At 40.8% G+C, this 19,509-nt stretch overlaps 1 protein-coding gene across 1 annotated transcript in view; it reads right to left on the minus strand.

The window, feature by feature from the left end:
- Positions 1–19,509, minus strand: part of kdm6a (lysine (K)-specific demethylase 6A) — a 53,436-nt gene that overhangs the window by 24,627 nt on the left and 9,300 nt on the right. The window contains exons 5-8 of the mRNA XM_086144873.1: positions 18,333–18,391; positions 8,338–8,458; positions 5,134–5,188; positions 4,597–4,631 (exon numbers count right to left, since the gene is read on the minus strand). Coding sequence (XP_086000999.1) covers positions 4,597–4,631; positions 5,134–5,188; positions 8,338–8,458; positions 18,333–18,391 — 270 coding nt within the window. The remainder of the gene's footprint in view (positions 1–4,596; positions 4,632–5,133; positions 5,189–8,337; positions 8,459–18,332; positions 18,392–19,509) is intronic.

Genomic DNA, 19,509 nt, shown 5'->3' on the forward strand with positions numbered 1-19,509 from the left:
ACAATGGTGCAGAGTACCATCCATCCATTTTCTGCTGCTTATCCTCAGTCGGGTCGCGGGGGCACCAGACTTCCCACTCCCCAGCCACGTGGTCCAGCTCTTCTGGGGTTTCCAAGGCCAGCCTAGAGACATAGTCTCTCAAGCGTGTTCTGGGTCTTCCTCATGGCCTCCTCCCAGATGAACATGCCCAGAATACCTCCCAGGGAGGCTTCCAGGAAGCATCCTGACCAAATGCCCAAGCCACCTCATCTTACTCCTCTCTATGCGGAGGAGTAGCGAGTATACTCCAAACTCCTCCCAGATCGACGAACTTTACAACCTATCTATAAGGGATTGTCCGGCCACACTTCAGAGAAAACTTATTTCAGCCGCTTGTGTCTGCAATCTTGTTCTTTCGGTCACCACCCACAGCATGTGACCGTGGGTGAGAGTAGGAACACAGATCGACTGGTAAATTGAGAGCTTCTCCTTCTGGCTCTGCTCCTTCTTCGCCCTCTGGCTCTGTATCTTCTTCACCACGACAGAGTCTGCATCACTGCAGACACTTCCCCGATCCACTACTCACTCTCCCGCTCCATCTTTCCTTCTCTCATGAACTAACCCTTGAGATACTTGCACTCCTCTATTTGGGGCAGAACCTCTTCCCTGACCCTAAGTGGGCACTCAACCTGTTTACAGTTGAGGACCATGTTCTCAGATTTGGAGGTGCTGATCCTCATTCTGGGCGCTTCAAATTCAGCGACAAACAGCTCCAGTGAGAGCTGGAGATCATGGGATGATGAAGCCAACAGAGCCACATCATCTGCAAAAAGCAGAGACTCGATCCTGTGGCCACCAAACCACCATCCCCTCGACGCCCTGGCTGCGCCGAGAAATTCTGTCCATAAAAGTTATGAACAGATTCAGTGACAACGGGCAGTCCTGGCAGAGTCCTACTCTCACCGGAAATTAATCTGCTAACTGACAAAGGGGCCCAAGCTCCAAAACCGGTCATACAGGGACTGCCCTGCCCACATAGCGGGGTCCGGTACCCCATATTCCCAGAGCACCCCCACAGGATTGCCCACATGACACGGTTGAATGCCCTCTCCAGGTCCACAAAACAAATGTAGACTGGTTGGGCAAACTCCCATGCCCCCTCGAGGATCCTGCTGAGGGTATAGAGCTGGTCCACTGTTCAACAACCAGGACGAAAACCACACTGCTACTCCTGGATCATGGGTTCAACAACCCAGCGGACCCTCCTCTGCGGCACCACTGAATAGACCTTACCGGGGAGGCTGAGGGGTGTAGATCCCCCTGTAGTTGAAGCACACACTCCAATCCCTCTTTGTAAAAGGGGCTCTGTCCTCGATGTCCATGCAATGCTGCAGAGGCATGTCAGCCAGGACAGCCCTACAACATTCAGAGCCTTGAGAAACCCAGGGCAGACCTCATCCACCCCCGGGGCCCTGCTACTAAAGAGCTTTGTGACTGCCTCAGCAACTTCAGCCCTGGAAATAGGTGAGTCCGCTCCAAATCCCCCTGGCTCTGCTTCCTCATTGGAGGGTGTTTTGCCAGGGTTGATGTGGTCTCTGAAGTATTCCTTCCACCGATCTACATCTCGAGTTGAGGTCAGCAGCGCCCTGCTCCCACTATACACAGTGTTGACAAAGCACTGCTTCCCCGTCCCGAGCCGCCGGATGGTGGACCAGAATCTCCTTGAAACCTAACGGAAGTCGTTCTGCATGGTCTCCCCGAACTCCTCCCACACCTGAGTTTTTGCCTTGGCAACCACTGAAGCCGCATGTCCCGTGGATTGCCAGTACTTGTCGGCTAACTCTGGAGCCCCACAGGTTAGAAAGACCCAATAGGACTCCTTCTTCAGTTTGACAACATCCCTCAACGACTGGGTCCACCAGCAGGCTCGGGGGTTGCCGCCCTGACAGGTGTTGACCGCCTTACGGTCACAGTTGCAGTCTGCCAACTCAACAATTGAATCAGAGAACTGGCCCATTCGGACTCAATGTCCCCCACCTCCCTTGGGACAAGGTTGTAGTTCTGCCAGGGGTGAGAGGTGAAACTCCTTCTGACAGGAGACTTTTCCAGACATTCCCAGCAGACTAACTTTACATTTGGGTCTGCCAGATCTGCAAGCATCCTCCCCCACCATCGGCACCAGTTCACCACCAGGTGGTGATCAGTTGACAGCCCTGCCCCTCTCTTCACCCCAATGTCTAGGGCATGCAGCCACAAGTCTGACAACATAACCACAAGGTCCACGAACTGCGGCCTAAGGTGCATTGGGGCTAAGTGCCCATATGGACACCTTTATGTCTGAACAATCTGTAACAAACACAGAAGTCCAATAACGAATCACCGCTCAGGTTCAGATCAATCACGCCCTCCCAAGTCCCACTGCTGTTGCCCACGTGAGCGCTGAAGTCTCTTAGTGGAACGAGGGAGTCCCCAGTAGGAGCACTCTCTAGCAGCCCCTCTAGGGGCCTCAAGAAGGCTGGGTAAACTGAACTGCTGTTGGGTGCATTGCCGCAAACAGTCAGGTCCCCACAAATTTGGACCAGGTGACTTAGTTGTGAATGACATAAAAAGCACTGCTTTACATAGCATCACGGAGGGCCTAACTAGCATGGCTTTCAGAGGGCTTTAGCAGCGCTCTGGATTGGACGCCATCACAGTTCCCCTTATGTCTCTTCTGGAAGAGTTGACAAGCACTTTACACGTACTGGCATAACTCCCCTATCTATGGTCTGCTACACAGGTCGACCTTCAAGGGTTGCTTAGGACACGGCCTGCACCCTTAGAGCACCTCTGCTGCAGGTTCCACTGCAAATACCATTGGTAATGAAAGGGTAGAAAAGTAGTGAACTCTGATGATGTTAGGATGATGGTATAAAGCACAACCACTATAATAGATTTGAGACCGACAGTAACAGAACACGGTCTATGTAACAAATGCAGTTTCCATGCAAGTAAAATGTTAGACATATTACTGTCATGGAAATGTACATGTATCTCTATATACCCAAAAGAAGCCTTTCTTGTATTGCATCTGCACTTTGTATCATCACAATAAGCCTTTATGCAAGATTCAAAGTGCTTATTGTGGGGTGCTCAGTCTGGAAAAGTCTTTGTATCAGTACTGTGTTTTGTAAAATCAAGGTCTCATTAACTCATTCCAAAACCAACACCTTATCCTTTGGCAGATTCAGCAGACAGCCTTTAGCACTATGCTGCAGTCCTGCAGTCCTCCCTTCTCACATACCCCCCCCCCCCCCCACACACACACACACACACACACACACACTGATCCTCTGGTCTCTTTACTCACAAAATGTTTATCAGGTAAATTTCCGTGATAATTACTGGTGCTAGTTGTAAAAAAGTAGCATAATAGCCATTTTCAGATATTGTAAAATTCCCATCAAAGAAGCAGCCATCACAACATTATAGTCCACTGCATCAAAACACATTGAAACAAGAAGGACCTTTAAAAAAATATTTTTAATAATGTTGCCATGGGAGGACGGTCTACTGGGTTTGGCTTCCATTTGTCTGTCACGACTCAGCATACAACTAACATTCATGCATATGTAGTGCTCAAGCTTCCTCATTGCTTGTATATTTTGATGATAGGCTCTTGGCTAACGCACTCATGTTTTTTTAAGTAGAATTCTAAACAGGTGTAATGCAGGGAACATTACACTGCCCATCTAGTCAAAAGCATTAAGTCTAAACAGGCTAATAAGTATGTTATATAGTCAGATATTTAAACAAATGTTGACCAAACCAAACCAATTAGTAAATAGGTAAAATAGAAATAGTTTAATGCCATGTTTTAAACTCCGGATTATCATTTGACAAATTTGAATCTCATTCATATTGAGTTGTGCATCCTGTCACGATTCTACATGTGTATCTCCATTTTGAACATGGGTTTTAGATTCTTTTATAATCAGCAGATTAGGTTTGCATTGTTAACCAAAGTTGCAGTACTGCTCAAGTGGCCAAATATTGTTTTCTTCTTTTGCAACACAGACTTTATGTGTTTATGTATCATGTATGTGTAGAAGGAGAAAAAGCATGTTGTGGGACAAGCTATTCATTCATTTCGTGCCTCATTTATAGGTGGAAATAAATCTGATAAAAAATTTGGCATTCCTTGTCCATGTGAGTCTTATATCATTGAAAATACTACATAGCCACATTTTAAAGGTATGACAAACCAACATCTGTATCTGTTGGAAATACTATTTACTGCCATCACTATTATCCTTCTACTTCCTTTTCTTGGACATTAAACAGAAGTGGATTGTTTCTTCATCTTCATGTTCTTGAAAGTTTTAAATGTTGAGATATCAAACATGAATCATTTTAATCAGGCACAGGAAATCAAGGCCTGGAGTGTAGATGCAGCCAAAGTCAGCTGACTTTCATAAAAACCATTACCAACTAGCATTCTGCTAAATCAATAGGAGATATGGAAAATCTATAATGAATAGCTAAGCAGCTCACTTGCCCTTGTTTGGAGTTAAAACAAAGGGAATTCTATATCCTCAAAGTCCTAAACAGTATTATCACAAAATTGCATCAGCTTACCTGGATCTCATACAAGTGAGCGATGTGGAACTGAACTGTGGACGAAAAAAAAAAAAACACACACACAATTAAGGTTTCATCAGTTCAAATGGAGAGGAAAAAAAAAAAAAAAATCTAGTAATCAAGTTACCTCCCCATTTTCCTCCCCCCATCCTATGGCCCTCAGTGGGTACAGATTGCCAACAGTGTGAAGCGCAGATGGGGGGGTGCGGGAGGGGGGTTGTGAAGGACAGTGGGGGGAGAGTGTGTCTGTAATCTGAAATCACACTGTGTATGTGCAATGTGCATGCAAGCACTTCCAGCTCTCTTTTCTTGTGCTGTCTCCTAGGCAACCTCAGATTTGGGCAGAGTCAGTGGGGAAACAGCAGCAGAGAGGAAAAGCTGCTCTGTAGAACTATTTCCATGCTCTGTCTAATGTATTATCAACTGTCGAGCGGTGTTTAAAATCAAACGCTGTTACTTGCAACTTGCTAGTACACAGCAGTGCACAGCAAGTTAGTGTGTGTGGCTAATGATTATAAAAACAGTAACACTTACTTTCAGCTTTGGACAAAGTGCAGAAATTGGAGTCGATCAAAGCCAGCTGAAAATGCTGTAGAGGAAAAAACAAGTTTAAGAAATGAAAACTGTTCAACAGCTGTAGATCGGGGAGCATCGAGGTAAGGCAAATGGTGACACTGCATGATAAAAATCGAAATCAATCAAATCCTACTGGCAAAAAATGAATCACAAAAGATAAAACAAGTTTTCCTCTGACATAAGAACACTGATGTCTGGAATCCAGAGAGAACTCTCAGGCTCCCCATCAGCTTTTTGACTTTACTCAAAGCCCCCTCAATTCCATGAAAAAAAGAAAGAAAGAAAAAAAATCGAATGTAACCTTAAGACACCTTGGGGGAACGGCAGAACCATCAATATTCTCATCTCCGGATCATTTATCTTGTTACAACTTCTTTTCCACTTGCAACAAGAGTAGACACTGATAACCAATAGGTATGATCCTGTCCTGTCATCCGTAGCAAGAGAGGACTGCTTAGTGAGACACGTTACTACCACACAGCCTCAGGATGGCATGAAAGGCGTGGCACATTACCAGCTCATTACCACTCTGGAGGGTCATTTAACAGATTGTACAAGAGAAGATCACACAGCTAATGAACCTATTTCATTTTCTAAGGTATTGCCAGCAGATTTCTGACTCCTCGGGGCCTTGTGCCACATTCATATGCTGATATGTTGGTAAACCACCTTGGCCTGCTTCACTGACACTCAAAGTAACTGTTGTGCATTTAACGGCCGATGAAAATGGCCACCTAAAGAGGAGAATTACCTTCCAGCTATGAGACTGATCTTGGATTCTGTGAAAGAAAAGACACAGGTGCTCCCAGGTGAAAGCTTGAAATGGTCTGATTACACTGCACACTGTGCAATCACACATAGCTGTCAGTACATAACAAGGGCAAAAGTAATGTTTCTTTCCTTGGTTGGTAAACCCTGACAGATCGACACAACCTCCAGAAATCAAGTACAACCTCCTATCAAGCACACTGAACAGACTGTACTGCTGATGTTGCCATTGATTCCAGACCCTCCAGTCTGTGACAAAAGGGAAACTGTAACAGAAAAAGTCAAATCTGCCATTTCTGCGGGGCTCTTATTTGTAAAAAGAATCCATACTGCTTTAGGAAGTACACTAAAAGTTTCACAAGGGAGGTGTGGAGGGGGATTTGTAAGTCTAACAACCTGGATCGCATTTAACAAGTGTCAATGATATTTCCTTTCCTTCAAAAATTTATTCAAGGCCCTCTGTCTTGCAGCAGTGGCCACACATACGCTCAATGTCAGACCATTCGGATTCCCTCCTCCACATGCTCACACACACACACACACACACAGAATCCCTGCTCAGAATAAACCCCTCATAACGCAAAGCTACGAGCCACCAAACATCAGACTCCCGCGACAACCAGATCTCCGGGTGTCAGAACAGTCAAATACAAATAAAAAACATTACCTAGATATCTGGCGGATCAGTCTTCGTGAAACCTCCTGTAAATATCTCCTTTGGTCTCCTCTATCCTTCCCTTCCTTCTCTTTCACACTTGCTCTACTACTAGGCAGATAATGCAGCAGGATTGTTAGCTTGGCATTCCACCTCCCTCCACATATCTTGCCTTACTCTCTCTCCCCACTCCCTCCCCTTCTTCTATCCTAGTGTCAGTGATTACTATTCAGCAGACGGCTGCAGAGGAGAGTGCAGAGAGATGACACATAATACCTCAAACAGGAGCAGGCAGACACCAACTCCCCACCTCCCTCTATCTCACCTTCTTTCTTGGCTCAAAGCTCTTCTCTATGGCTCCATAGCTCCATAGAGACAGTAAAATCATCGTCTATATGAAAGCCTGAGTACGCTCTTCTTGTTGCGTTATTCGCTGGTGAAATTCGCTGGTATAAATGGAGGTAGAAGCGTGCCAATGGTTGCAATGGGTAAAGAATTAGAATATAAATGTCAGAGGCTTCGAACTGATTTACAATAAATTGTGTAAGAGCAGGCGTTTATCCATCGCTCACTGTGTTTGCATCTATTTATCTAAATAGATTATTAGTAATTGAACAGTTAACATTTAAATAAAACCTATTTGTACATGCTTTTCCTTCCTTAACTGGTCAACTGCAGCTCCTCAAATTCTACTTGCTTTCTCTCATCCTTCCTCGATTTAATCTAGACTCCTTGAATAGTACAGGCAACCATCCCTGTAGATAAGTGGCACTATTTTTTTATGTGTGCACGTGCGTGCGTGTGTGTCCAAACATGTCAGTGGAGATGTGATGCTGACAATGAGCCAGCTCTCAGTTGGCTGCTGCATGCAAAGAAGAGCAGGACACGCAGTTCAGTCTCAACACTCAATACCAATGCCATAATGCATACACATAAATCATTTCTCGCTTCGTAATCTTGCTTCAGTCCAAGACAGATTGTGAAAAAAAAAAAATTGAATTTAGTAAAATACATGCAAAGGTAACAGTTTGTCAAAACAATTTTGGGGAAAATTTAAATTCTCCAGGTGCTGATTGTTCTGAAAATACACCTCGACAACTACGTGATCCCGCTCAATGTCTAGCATGCCTTAGGATCCTCGATGAATAACTTCAGATTTTTTTTAGCTTATATCCCAAAAGCCCATTCCAAAGGAATTCAATTTATAATTAATCTGAATCGTTTGGATTTTTATCTAAATTGTTTCACTTTAGCAGCATATGCTAAAGGATTTAAATGGTCTCATTCATAGGGGGGCTTTATCTTGTTCCAGACTCTCACAAGATCAGATGGCACTCTGTCCCAAAGCAGAACCAGGATACTGAGACAAAAACAGATCCAAAGGCCTCAGTCAGAAACCTTACGGATACCGTCTGGATGCGGACGGCTCACAGGTGTCAGATCGTCATTCATTCATTCATTCATTATTACAAAGAGAGACAGATGATCCACCAGTCTTTGTTGATTTGAGGACAAATGAGGTCAGGTTTATTTGGGCAGGAAAGACACGTCTGGTACCACACAATAGTCCAACTATGCATCGTGGAAACCCGCTCAAACAAAATTAAATAAAACAAAACAAATATTAAGCGGATAAGGCCAGAAAATTAAAATTTTGTGTGTCAAGCTGAGAATACTTAAGATTTTTGGTTCATCACAACAAACAATTTATGAGGTTCAATTCAAACATTGGGGTTTACCTTTAGGCTTGACTCATAGTCTGTGTTGACTTTAAACATGAGTCCCAGTCTCAGATGAATCTCCTTTACTCTTGAGAAACTGGGGTCAATGTAAAGCACCTCCTGAAATGCCTTGATTGCCCTGGAAGAGAAAAAGATGAATTAGTCTTTTTTTCCTGTTTTTCTTCATAATGAAGCTTATTTTTGAAGCAGGTGTCAAAAGCAGAACTGTTATTTTGATATTTGGAAAGCATTAATTAAAACTAATAACTTAAATTATGGCAACTGATAAATGGCAGAATAAATGAGTTCTTGTACAAATGGTAAAAGTGCAAGAGGAATTGAATTGGAGCAGTATAAAAAATAGAACCTAAAAGAAAATAAAATCTGAAATGAAGTCCCTCTAGCCTCCTTTTACCAACAATGTGTCTGTTCACATGACAAATGAACCGTTTCTTTTTTCTTAAACTACCACATCATGAAAGTAGTTATTGAAAGATAAATGGAAGACGCCAACATTCTTAAACAATCCAACCACAAAAATCCAATAAATGTACATTGCCTTTTACTGAACAGTGTATTTGTGAAAATGTAAATCTGAATCTTGAGTCAATCTGCTTGAATTAATCAGGTGAAACAAAAACATTACTTAGTAAGTAAAAACATTTTATGCATACGAGGCAACTGTTAGCAGAAAATACATGCTTCTCTTGCCCAAAACAGCATTTTGAAAATTATTAGAGCAATCAAATATTGGTGATGATTTCCTGTGCAATAGTATGGTAGTGATATCAATAACCAATGACAAGCATTGTCGTGTTGTTTCAATGATGTATTAAGACATTAGATTTCATGTTCATGATTGCTAATTTTGAGTTCTAGATAGAAGATAGATAAGGGTATAAGATGTCTCGTGTCCAACGTTAGTGATAAAGATATAAGTGCCTCTTACACAATTGGTCTGTGTGATGGTGGAAAAAAAAATTGAGCATGCTCGGCTATACAATTCACGATACTAATATGCATTTGTGTGACATATGACAAAATAAATCCCCTTGATTTAAGTTCTATACTGCACTTCTCCAGAAATCAGCTTGGCCTTTGGATTGGAAGTTGAAGGGTGAGGCTGTACAGATGAAGACCACTGCTTCAGCAGAGCTCAATCTCCCAATCGGATCTAACTGTGTCCCCAAGAATTCTGAATTCAGATAAAAATATTTGATAGAAAAACCTTCAGACATCCAGTCATGGTAAATTTAAGACTTGTAACTTTTCTTAATATATAGAGCAACAAAAATAGATACATCATGTGTTTAATTTCCCTCAATCGATTGATATTGTGTGTCCTGCCATGTAACTACAGTACAAGTGCACAATATGTGCACTTGTCTAGCTAATTAATGATTGTCTAGCTGTGCCTCCCCCACCCCTTTAGCATTGACATTTAGAGTTTAACTGAGGAAAATTCTCCTTGCCACAAGTACAAGTACAATTTTGCATGAGACAATTAAAAACATAAGCTGCCTTATTGATCACAGTCATTCCAGTACAGAGGTTACATTTTAATGTTTTATTTGACTGAGACTGCTGGAATCGTGGTTTTAAAATGTCTCATGAGTTACAGGGTTAGAACCTGCTGTGAATGTTGGTCATCAAGCTCAATATATTTCCCCTTGAATCTGACTTATTTACTGACTTATTGAATCTGACTTATTTATTTTACTTCTTTGAGGCTATGTCATTGTAAATCCTGAAAAGGGGGCATGGTATAATAGAGTTTAGATAATCATTAGTAGCTTAATGATTCAAAATGTATATCATTCATTTTGTAATATACGTTGTGAAATATGAGACTCACACAATTGAAGATTACATTTTTTTGGTACATCTTTAAAGGTTTTTTTTTTTTTAATTTCTCTTCTGACAGACTTGTCCTTGCTCCAATGTCACTGATGTTAACTGTATTGCAAAAATAATGAGTGAGCCTTCAGGCTCTGGTATATGCTATTTTAACAAGAAGGGTGACAGAAATCACAAACACCACCTCTCAAAACTGTTAATTAAGCTCTTAATTAATTTACACACGAAGGTATGCAAGCACGCAACCACACAAAGACACCTGCGGTTTTAGAACATTTCATGTCAGCAATGTAAAAGTGAATGAGTCAAACAGTTTCAGGTTAAACTGAAAATATAATTATAATAGATCAAAGTAGCAGTATCAAGCTACAACTACTCAAATAACATATAAAGTAAAGACAGCTTCTACTCTTTCGGACGGAATGGTTACGTAGGAAATGCGTTCTAGCGCGCACAATAATTGCAATTGTGTAACAAGGACAAAGCCAAAAGGAAGAACGTTTTTTTAAAACCCTTTTTGTTTAAAAGAGAGAAAAGACCATCTCTAAACACATTAAAAAATCATGACATGTATTGAAATCAAGCAGAAGAAACTGTAAAAGAAAAGATAAAACTAACCACAGAAAATAAAATGCGATTAAATAGAAAACAAGTGCACTATCATTGGAATGACTGCTTGGGACGGCCCAAATTGTCTTGCATCTGCAACATTCTGCATGTTTCTCTGGCAGCACTGGATGCACTCTTAAACACAATGGTATAATCAAGCTGGACTATATTGCCGTTTACCACGGAACACAGAAACCGCTGGCTTCCTCCAAACACGTATTTACTAGGAACACTGAATTCTTCTTTGAGCAAGTTTGCAAACATTGATCAGATGAGCATTTGTTTTCTGTTAGAATGTTGTGTGAAGACACTACAAACAACCCCCTGCACGATTCCAAATTATGGTCAAGATGCACAGCTTAAGATGGCTCTAGCAGAGATATAAAGTTCACAGGTGTATTCCATGGCAAGATTTAGCATTCCATGCTACCAACAGATAATGATACTGTTGACAACTCTGCACCAACCATACTCTGACATAACCATTGGTATGACTGAGCCCAGTCCGGCTGGCTGGTGGTCAAACCACAAGGTAAGAGATTGACCAAAATGGCCTGTTTAGTTTAGTTCTCAAAGCAAACTACTGATCCAAGGGCAGTTTAAGGAGCTTGTTAGAACATTTCTAACAGAAAAGTCTTCTCACGGCTACACCAGTTTTCCATAAACCACTTCTTACAAGTATGTTTTATTTACAAAGTCAAAGGTGCAGAAAATGTAAATACTGTTTGCTTTGTTAAACTCTCAGCTAAAAAAAGAATGAAAAAAAAACAGCATTTGGAAATTAAACAGGCATGAGATGATGCTACTAGATTAAAAATTATTGAATAAACAAAATCCGTGCAGCCAGACTGCTGCAAATGTCATTTTTCCCCCCGACAGTCAGGCTACTAGTCTCTTGATTTTGTTTTAAAAATAATGAGGGTTGGATTGTATTAGTGAACCTGATCAATCAGTCAACAGTCAAACCTGGATTACCTTCATCAAGAACTGGTTGATGTAATTTTTTGATCAATCCAGTAGCAGCCAATATAAAGAAGTTTCTCTTGGTTCTACGACAAAAGCTGATACACGCACAGCTTTTTGGTCCGAGTCAGAATATTTGATTAAAAAAATGCAACCAATGGCTTGGGGTTGTCTCAAAATTGTCACATTAACTCAGTCAGTGAAAATAAAAATATGTAAAGAGGATTAGATTACAATAGTGCCTTGAAAATACTTTTTCCATTCCTTTTATTCCCACACTTCTGAGTAATGTGCATTGAACCCTCCGAGACTGTGTTACTAGAAATGAAATTGGTAATAACTCGTTATTACATTTCTTTCCAGAAAAAAAGGGGCCTGACCCTGAATAAAACAGCCGATGACAGAAAGTCAGTTATATGAGGAGGAGCAAATTGCTTTACACTAATAATAACAAATCATCCACTCCATCTTTGTTGTCCGTTCATTGGGTAATAAACTGGACTGCTTCTGCCTAAGAGCTGTCTAGCTCGGTGTAAGAGGCTGGTGTTGCCATGGAAACATCCATCAGCTACAGAACAACTCAACAACAAGTCTTACTTCATATGAGTTTTCCAAACTACTTTGCGATCAATTCATTATTCCGACAACATTTTCCGTATTAAAATTCAGGTAGAGTCAAACTATTGTCTTTTCTGTGGTTTTGACAAGAAAACCTTTAGGTCTTAATTTGAATGTATCCTGTGATAAATGACTTGGTAATGAAAAAAATGTGTAAAAGACTGCAATAACAACTCAATAAAGACTTAAACTGCACAGGAAAACAAACAAGCATTTGAGTTTCCAAATGAACCTGCTCACTCTGTCGCTATGAAAACAATGGTTGTAAAGTCCTCTTGCTATTTCAAAACAAGCAAAGCACTCTGCTCGCTGTTGTCACACAAATACGGACAATTTAGTCGCCATTCAAATTTATAAAGTGTTTTCTAGTCCCATACCAGACCTCTCTCAATACGCTGCCTAATCAATCAGCCTCAGTGCCAATCTGAACCAAGAAAGAAACAAGGCAGAACCTTAATGCCGCTCTGTGGCGTACCGCAGCGCTGGCCAAACATGCTCAATATAATAGTTTGAAACCAACACTGGTGCATCGGTTCTTAAATGGAGCCATACAAGTGCACAAAAACGCTGCAGACTGAACTCATTGCTCCCATTCCCTCCTCCTTCGTGTCCTCATTATTTAGTCCCTCCTACCCTCCCTCCTTCATCTCTGTACTGCAAATCATTCTGTCCTCCCTCATGGGCACAATGCACAGTGAGCGCTTGGAGAAGAATCAGTGTGTCGAACACACAATGCAGCCGAAAGATGAACTTCAACTCCTACCTTTATAAGGCAGCAGCAAAAAACAGATTGCACTGGAACATTTGTTTCCAAAAAAGAGAAACAGACACAACTGTTTTTTTTTCAAATTGCCCTGCATCAAACTGATACAGCATGACTGCCAATACTGATTTCAAAGTGGCCTTCGTAATTAATCACAGAAACCGGTATAGACTGGAGCGTTGAAATCGTCTCATGACAGGGTTCACGGATGATTCAAACCTTCCTACTGCATCAAATGTGAGAGGGATCGGATTTTGATGAATGTGGCAGCTGAAAATGATCATCATTAAAACATCAGCTGCCAGGTAAAGAAGAGGAATTGTCTGTTTTTTTACTTTATTCAAAATATAACATCCACTGACACGAAATGATATTAAATATACAGTTTATCAATGTTACATCAAGCATGTCTTGAGGACAACCCACCGACTGAACATGCAACTGTAGGAAACAACACATAAAAGAAATCCTGGAAAGCTTTTTTTTCAAGGTGGAAATGGAATTGTCAAATGTCACACAAACTACTTTTTTGATTGCTACAAACAAAACTAATGAAAGAAACAATCATTGCTGATCATTGCTGCTTCAGCAACTAATCTAGTTACTTGCTGAAGCTAATAGTGCTGAAGTTGCTGAAGCTAACAGGGTCATAACTAACTAGGTTAGTTATGACACTGCTGATCACCACCTTAGTTGCAAAATACTTGAACACGAACCCCATTCTGTTTAGGCTCTGAATTTTATATACTCAGGTGGTCCAAGTCTGATTTTGAGCACATTGCTGACAAGTATATTTTCAGTTTCATCAAAAGTGCTATCTGTTTGATAAATCTGAAAAATCAAAAGAAATAAAAAATAAAGAAAAATCTGCCATCCTTACAAAGAGTGAGCCTTATCATACAACAGGAAAAAATTATAACACTACACGGCAGATTCAAAAGGACCCACCAAAGCATAAGCTGTATCAAAACCTAAGATAAGAAGTTGTGGATGTCACATTAGCTAAGAAACAGCAGTCTATGCCCACATTATATACTGCTAATCAGCTTCATAATTACAATCATACATTTAATATCAATGTCTGGGGGTATTACGGTCGGATTTAGACTATTGGAGTCTTGTCCAACGTCAGGCAGAAAAACTGTAGTTTAATCCAAGTTGGATTTAGTGTTGTGATGCTGTCACCGCTAATTCTTCAAGTGTCCCAACTCTGGCACTGTTGCATGAGTAATGCAGAGTCTGTAGGATTTCTCACCTGCAGTTAATCGTAGCCAGAGGAGAGACAGTTTCTGAATTTTAATACATCTAAGGTCTATCAGAGTAGCACTATGATCTCACGATTGAGTTGTCGCTATTGTTTTTTTTGTTTGTTTGTTTTACCAGAGTTATGGGAATGACCTCACTGTACATTAGGCATCACAATTTGTAGCTTTGTAACAACAATTTAGTGAGAACATGTTGCATATTTGATACATGCAATATTTGACAATTATGTAGATCTAAAAGATTTTGCCATTTCCTGAATATTTCGCTTTAGTTTGACAAAGTGCTTGGGTTATTCTAGAAAATATTTAGACTTATAGGCTTTCGGACCACACTTGAATATGTCCATTATGTCTGCCTAATATCTCCTTTTGCACAAGGAGATCAGGGGATAAGAATACAGATGGATGAAAAAAATGGCAATATACTGAACACCCCTGTACGCCAGAGCGACGTGATCCGCAATGAAGAAGGCAGCGAGACTGGTATAAACTGAATAAACCAAAAGCTTTTCTAGCTACTGGCTGTAGACAAAGGGCAGCAAGCTGGACAATAATTGACCACTAAAGTTACGAAAAGGGGAGTATGATTAAGTATCTGAACAGCTATCTTTTACTTTCAAAGCTTCACCCTGTCCAGCATTTGAATCTGCAGATCTTTAAGACCAAGTGTTATTGTCTAAAATACACTGCTTGTTCAAAGGCTGAAAGTTTACAACTACCAATAGTGAGCTCACCTTGAGTAAAATGGCAATTTCATAAAGTTATTTATTAAAAATCTGTCTTAACAAGTGCGCCCTAGTAAATAATCATCATTCTCAGTGCCACTGTTCCTGAACCAGACAACATGGCTGGTCACACCACCGTCTAGTATACCTTTCCCCTCATTCCAGCTCATATTTTTTTCATCACACATTTTCTCTGACACTTTTTCTTCACCTCTTTTCCACACACTCCATTGCTCCTGGCTGCTGACCCTTAGTACTTAAAGATTCTCCACCTTCTTTACCTCTATGTAACCTCAACATTTCACTTGAATACCTCATTCGCACAAATGTATTCTGTCTTGCTGTAGCAACCCTTCATTCATCACCTTTCCAAGGTGAACTTCCATCTCTCTACTTACACCACTATCTTGCGACTGGAACTCCTTCTCACACCAAAAAAATACACATGTATTATGTCTTACTAAATTTTATTCCTCTCCTTTCCAGAGCATACCTCCACCTCACAAGATTTTCCTCAACCTGTTCCCTGCTCTCACAACAAATCACAATGTTCTCTGCAAACATCATGGTCCATGGAGATTCCTGTCTAACATCATCCATCAGGCCGCCCATCACCATTGAAACAAGAAGGGGCTCAGAGCTGATCCCTGGAGTAGCCTCACCTCCACCATGAACTTCTTGGCTACACCTGCAGTACACCTCTCCACTGTCTTACAGCTGGCATACATGTCCTGCACCCGTCTAACATACTTCTCTGCTACTCCAGACTTCCTAACACAATGCCATGGTTCCTCCATCAACATCCTCATATGCTTTTTGTAGGTCTAGAAAGGCACAATACAGCTCTGATGTTCTCTGTACTTCTCTCTCAATATTCTCAAAGCAAATAGAACTCTTTCTGTAGAACTCTTTCTTGGCATAAAACCATGCCGCTGCTAACAAATGCCCACTTATGACCATAGTTAACTTCTAATCTTTCCCATAACCTCACTAAATGGCTCATTAACTCCATTCCACTGCAGTTACCACAGCTCTGCTCATCCCCTTTGTTCTTTAAAATGGGCACCAGCAACACTTCTCCATCCCCCAGGAATCCCATTCTACGTGATTTTCTGAATGATCTAGTCAAAAACTGCTGCTACATCTCCTAAAAAAACTGCTGTCCTTCTGCAGGTATATCAACAGCACCAACTACCTTTCTATTCTTCAATGTCCTCCTCACTTCGCCTTCACTAATCTGTTACGTTGTACCTTTGTACCGTTTATTCTTCGTTCTCTCTCATTTCACCCACACATCAAATCTTTTGAGGACTCTTTACATCTTCCATCAATTGAATTCCCCTTTCTATCTTTAATCACCCAAACCTGCTTCATATCCTTCCAATCACTAGTTCCGTTTCACCAACCTGTATGAATCGGTCTCTTCCTCCTTAATGTCCAACCTATTACAAAAAACATCGTACACCCTTTGTTCGGCTTTTGCCAACTCTAACTTCACTTGAACGGCATCTCCCTGTCTGCTCTCTATAGCCCCCCAAGTGTTCTCTGCATTAACTCTTGCACGTCCTCAGTCCACCACCAAGACTCCTCATCTACTCTCCTTCAAGACAACACACCAAGTACTCGCAAAACTGTTTCACTGATCGCATTGGTTGTAGTTGTCCAGTCATCTGGAAGCTCCTCTTGACCACTCAGAGTCTTTCTCAACTCCTCCCTAAAAACCACACAACACTCTTCCTTTTATAGCTTCATCTTCTGCTTCACCTTCGTCCCCTTCGTCTTCCTTTCCACCAGAGTCATCCTACACTCCACCACGTTATGCCCGGTGGCTACACTCACCTACCACTACTTTGCAGATTACTCTGTCTAAGCGCGATGTAGTCCACCTGTGTGCCTCTACTACCGCTCTACTAAATAACCCTTTGTTCCTGCCTCTTCTAAAAGCAGTATTCACAACAGCCATTTTCATCCCTTTTACAAAGTCTACACCATCTGTCCCTCTGTGTTCCTACCCCAGATACTAAACCTGCCCATCAGTTCTCTCTCACCTCGATTGCCTGCACCAACATGTCCACTGACGTTTGCTCCAATTACCACCCTCTCAGCTTGAGGGATAATCTGCATCACTTCATCAAACTCACTCCAGAATTTATCCCTCCCCTCTAACTCACATCCTACCTGTGGGGCACAGCCACTAATAACATTGAGCATCACGCCTTAAATTTCTAGCTTCAGGATCATTACTCTGACAATCTTCTTTCTCCAGAATATTCCTAATAACTTCTCCTTTAAGTTGACTCATTCAATTTGTCTTCCCATCAATACCATGATTGAATAACTTAAACCCTGCTCCTTCTAGCCCTACTACCTTCACATCTGTTCTCTTGGACACAGTGCATCCAGCTTCCCCCTCTGCATCATGGCAACCAACTCTCAAGCTTTTCCTGTCATAGTCCTGACATTCACAGTCCCTTTTCCTAGTCTTAGCCACCTGCCCCACCCCTGTCTCTGATTACAACATCTCTTGCTCCTCTACCTACAGTAGTCCATTTTCAATTGGTTTCCTGTAGATTATCAATACCAGTGTGGCTGTAGGTATGGAAGTCAAAGGTTTGATCCGGCAGATTTTTATGATTGGGCGCCCCTCTTCAGGTCCTGCATTCTTGCATTTGTTGTTATTGTATTTTGCTTGAATTTAGTTTCCCTTTCAGATTAGTTGTTATTGTGCAGCTGCAGGGAAACTTTGAGGTTCCAGTGAAACTCTAGGAATGTGTGAACTCAAAACAAAACCGAAAAACACTTATCCCTTGCTCAGCAATGCAGTAAGTAGATAATGACTACATTTTCAAGTGTTTAGTGTTAATATTTAAGAAAAGGTTCTTTAATACAGGCTCCACATTAACAAACAAGCTCTCAGCGCGCGCGCACGCACACGCGCACACGCACACACACACACACACACACACACACACACACACACACACCCCTAATAGAATGACAGTTGAAACGACGAGGCAGTGTGAGACTTATGAGTTTATAAAACACAGCATATACCAATGAGGATAGATTTGCCTCCTCTCCCACCGTACAATATGAAACATCTAATAAAGCAGCCTATTTAGAGAAAGTCCAACACAGCGTAAAACTGAAAACCACTAGTACAAGAGGGTGATGAATTGGTAGGCTGACAACATGCAAAAAACAAGGACTTACCACTGAAATGCATTGTAATGGAAGTAAACCATGCCAAGCCCATACAAAAAGGCAGCATTCTGCAAAAGCAATATAGAAATCTTTAGCACATTGTAACTATAATTGTTAAAACACTAACAAAAAGATTAAGCCGCAATCCCACGATCCACTGCATTTACTACATTTTGTCAAAAAAATGTATTTTAAAACATCTTACAGAGATTACATTGACATAGCTTTATTCAGAGACACAGTTTACTGGGGAAAATAACTTTCTCCTCTGACTGCAAGACAGGCATGACAGTTAAATATAGTCATAAAATATTTGATAGTGAAAATTCATGACAAATTTAGGTTTAGATTTTCAATTTATTCCCCCTTCTGACTCTGACAGGTGAGGGACAGACTTTCTTTTCCTTTATCTATCTTATTCGGTGTAATTGCTTCCAAAACTAAATAAAAAATAAAATCTCTTGTCTGTTTTTTTTCTATTTCTAAATCAAACCAGTCCAGCTTAATTTCCAGAAATGGGTCTGTATAGAAAACTTGGGAAAAATCCTGATATTTTGTATATTGGAGCCAAAATTCCAAAAAATCATAAGCCAAAATTCTTTTACTTATGAGGTAATCATTTCTTACAGCCTGCAATTTATAGTGATAATTTTGCCATTATTGTGTATTCTGAACTTAACATGAGATCAGAAGACTTTTCAACTCTGACAACATTACCAATGTACTCTGATTCTTGTTTCCTAATAATTTTCTGAAAATCTTTTGATATTTGGATACTTTTCTTTTAGAGTATGGGGTATTTCAAGTTAATTTTGGAGAAACTATTTTGTTTAAGTAACTTCTTTATTATTTAAAAGAGAACAACAGGAAAAAAACACCTCTGGGAATTATTCCCTTGATATTAAACAATCAAGTGTTTTCATTTCGGAAAACACAAATTGCAAAGACAAATTTAGAGATTTTTCTAAAATCAAACTAAGATCGAAGAGAAAAATGTCAAAATAAATAAGGGTTTTAACAGATACTGGTATAGTGCAATGTAAAAAGAAAAGCTACATAGTGTCATTTTAATATTTTGAGAATCCACAGAACAGAAAGATCACAGTATGATTTGTTCCCTTACAATTTACTGAAATAGTCAGCAAAGTACCTTTATATGGTACTTTTTTGTAACCCCACATAAATT

The sequence above is a fragment of the Fistularia commersonii genome, chromosome 4 (genome assembly GCF_037954325.1).
Source record: "Fistularia commersonii isolate RoL2024-O1a breed Wild chromosome 4, RoL_Fcom_v1.0, whole genome shotgun sequence".
NCBI lineage: Eukaryota > Metazoa > Chordata > Actinopteri > Syngnathiformes > Fistulariidae > Fistularia > Fistularia commersonii.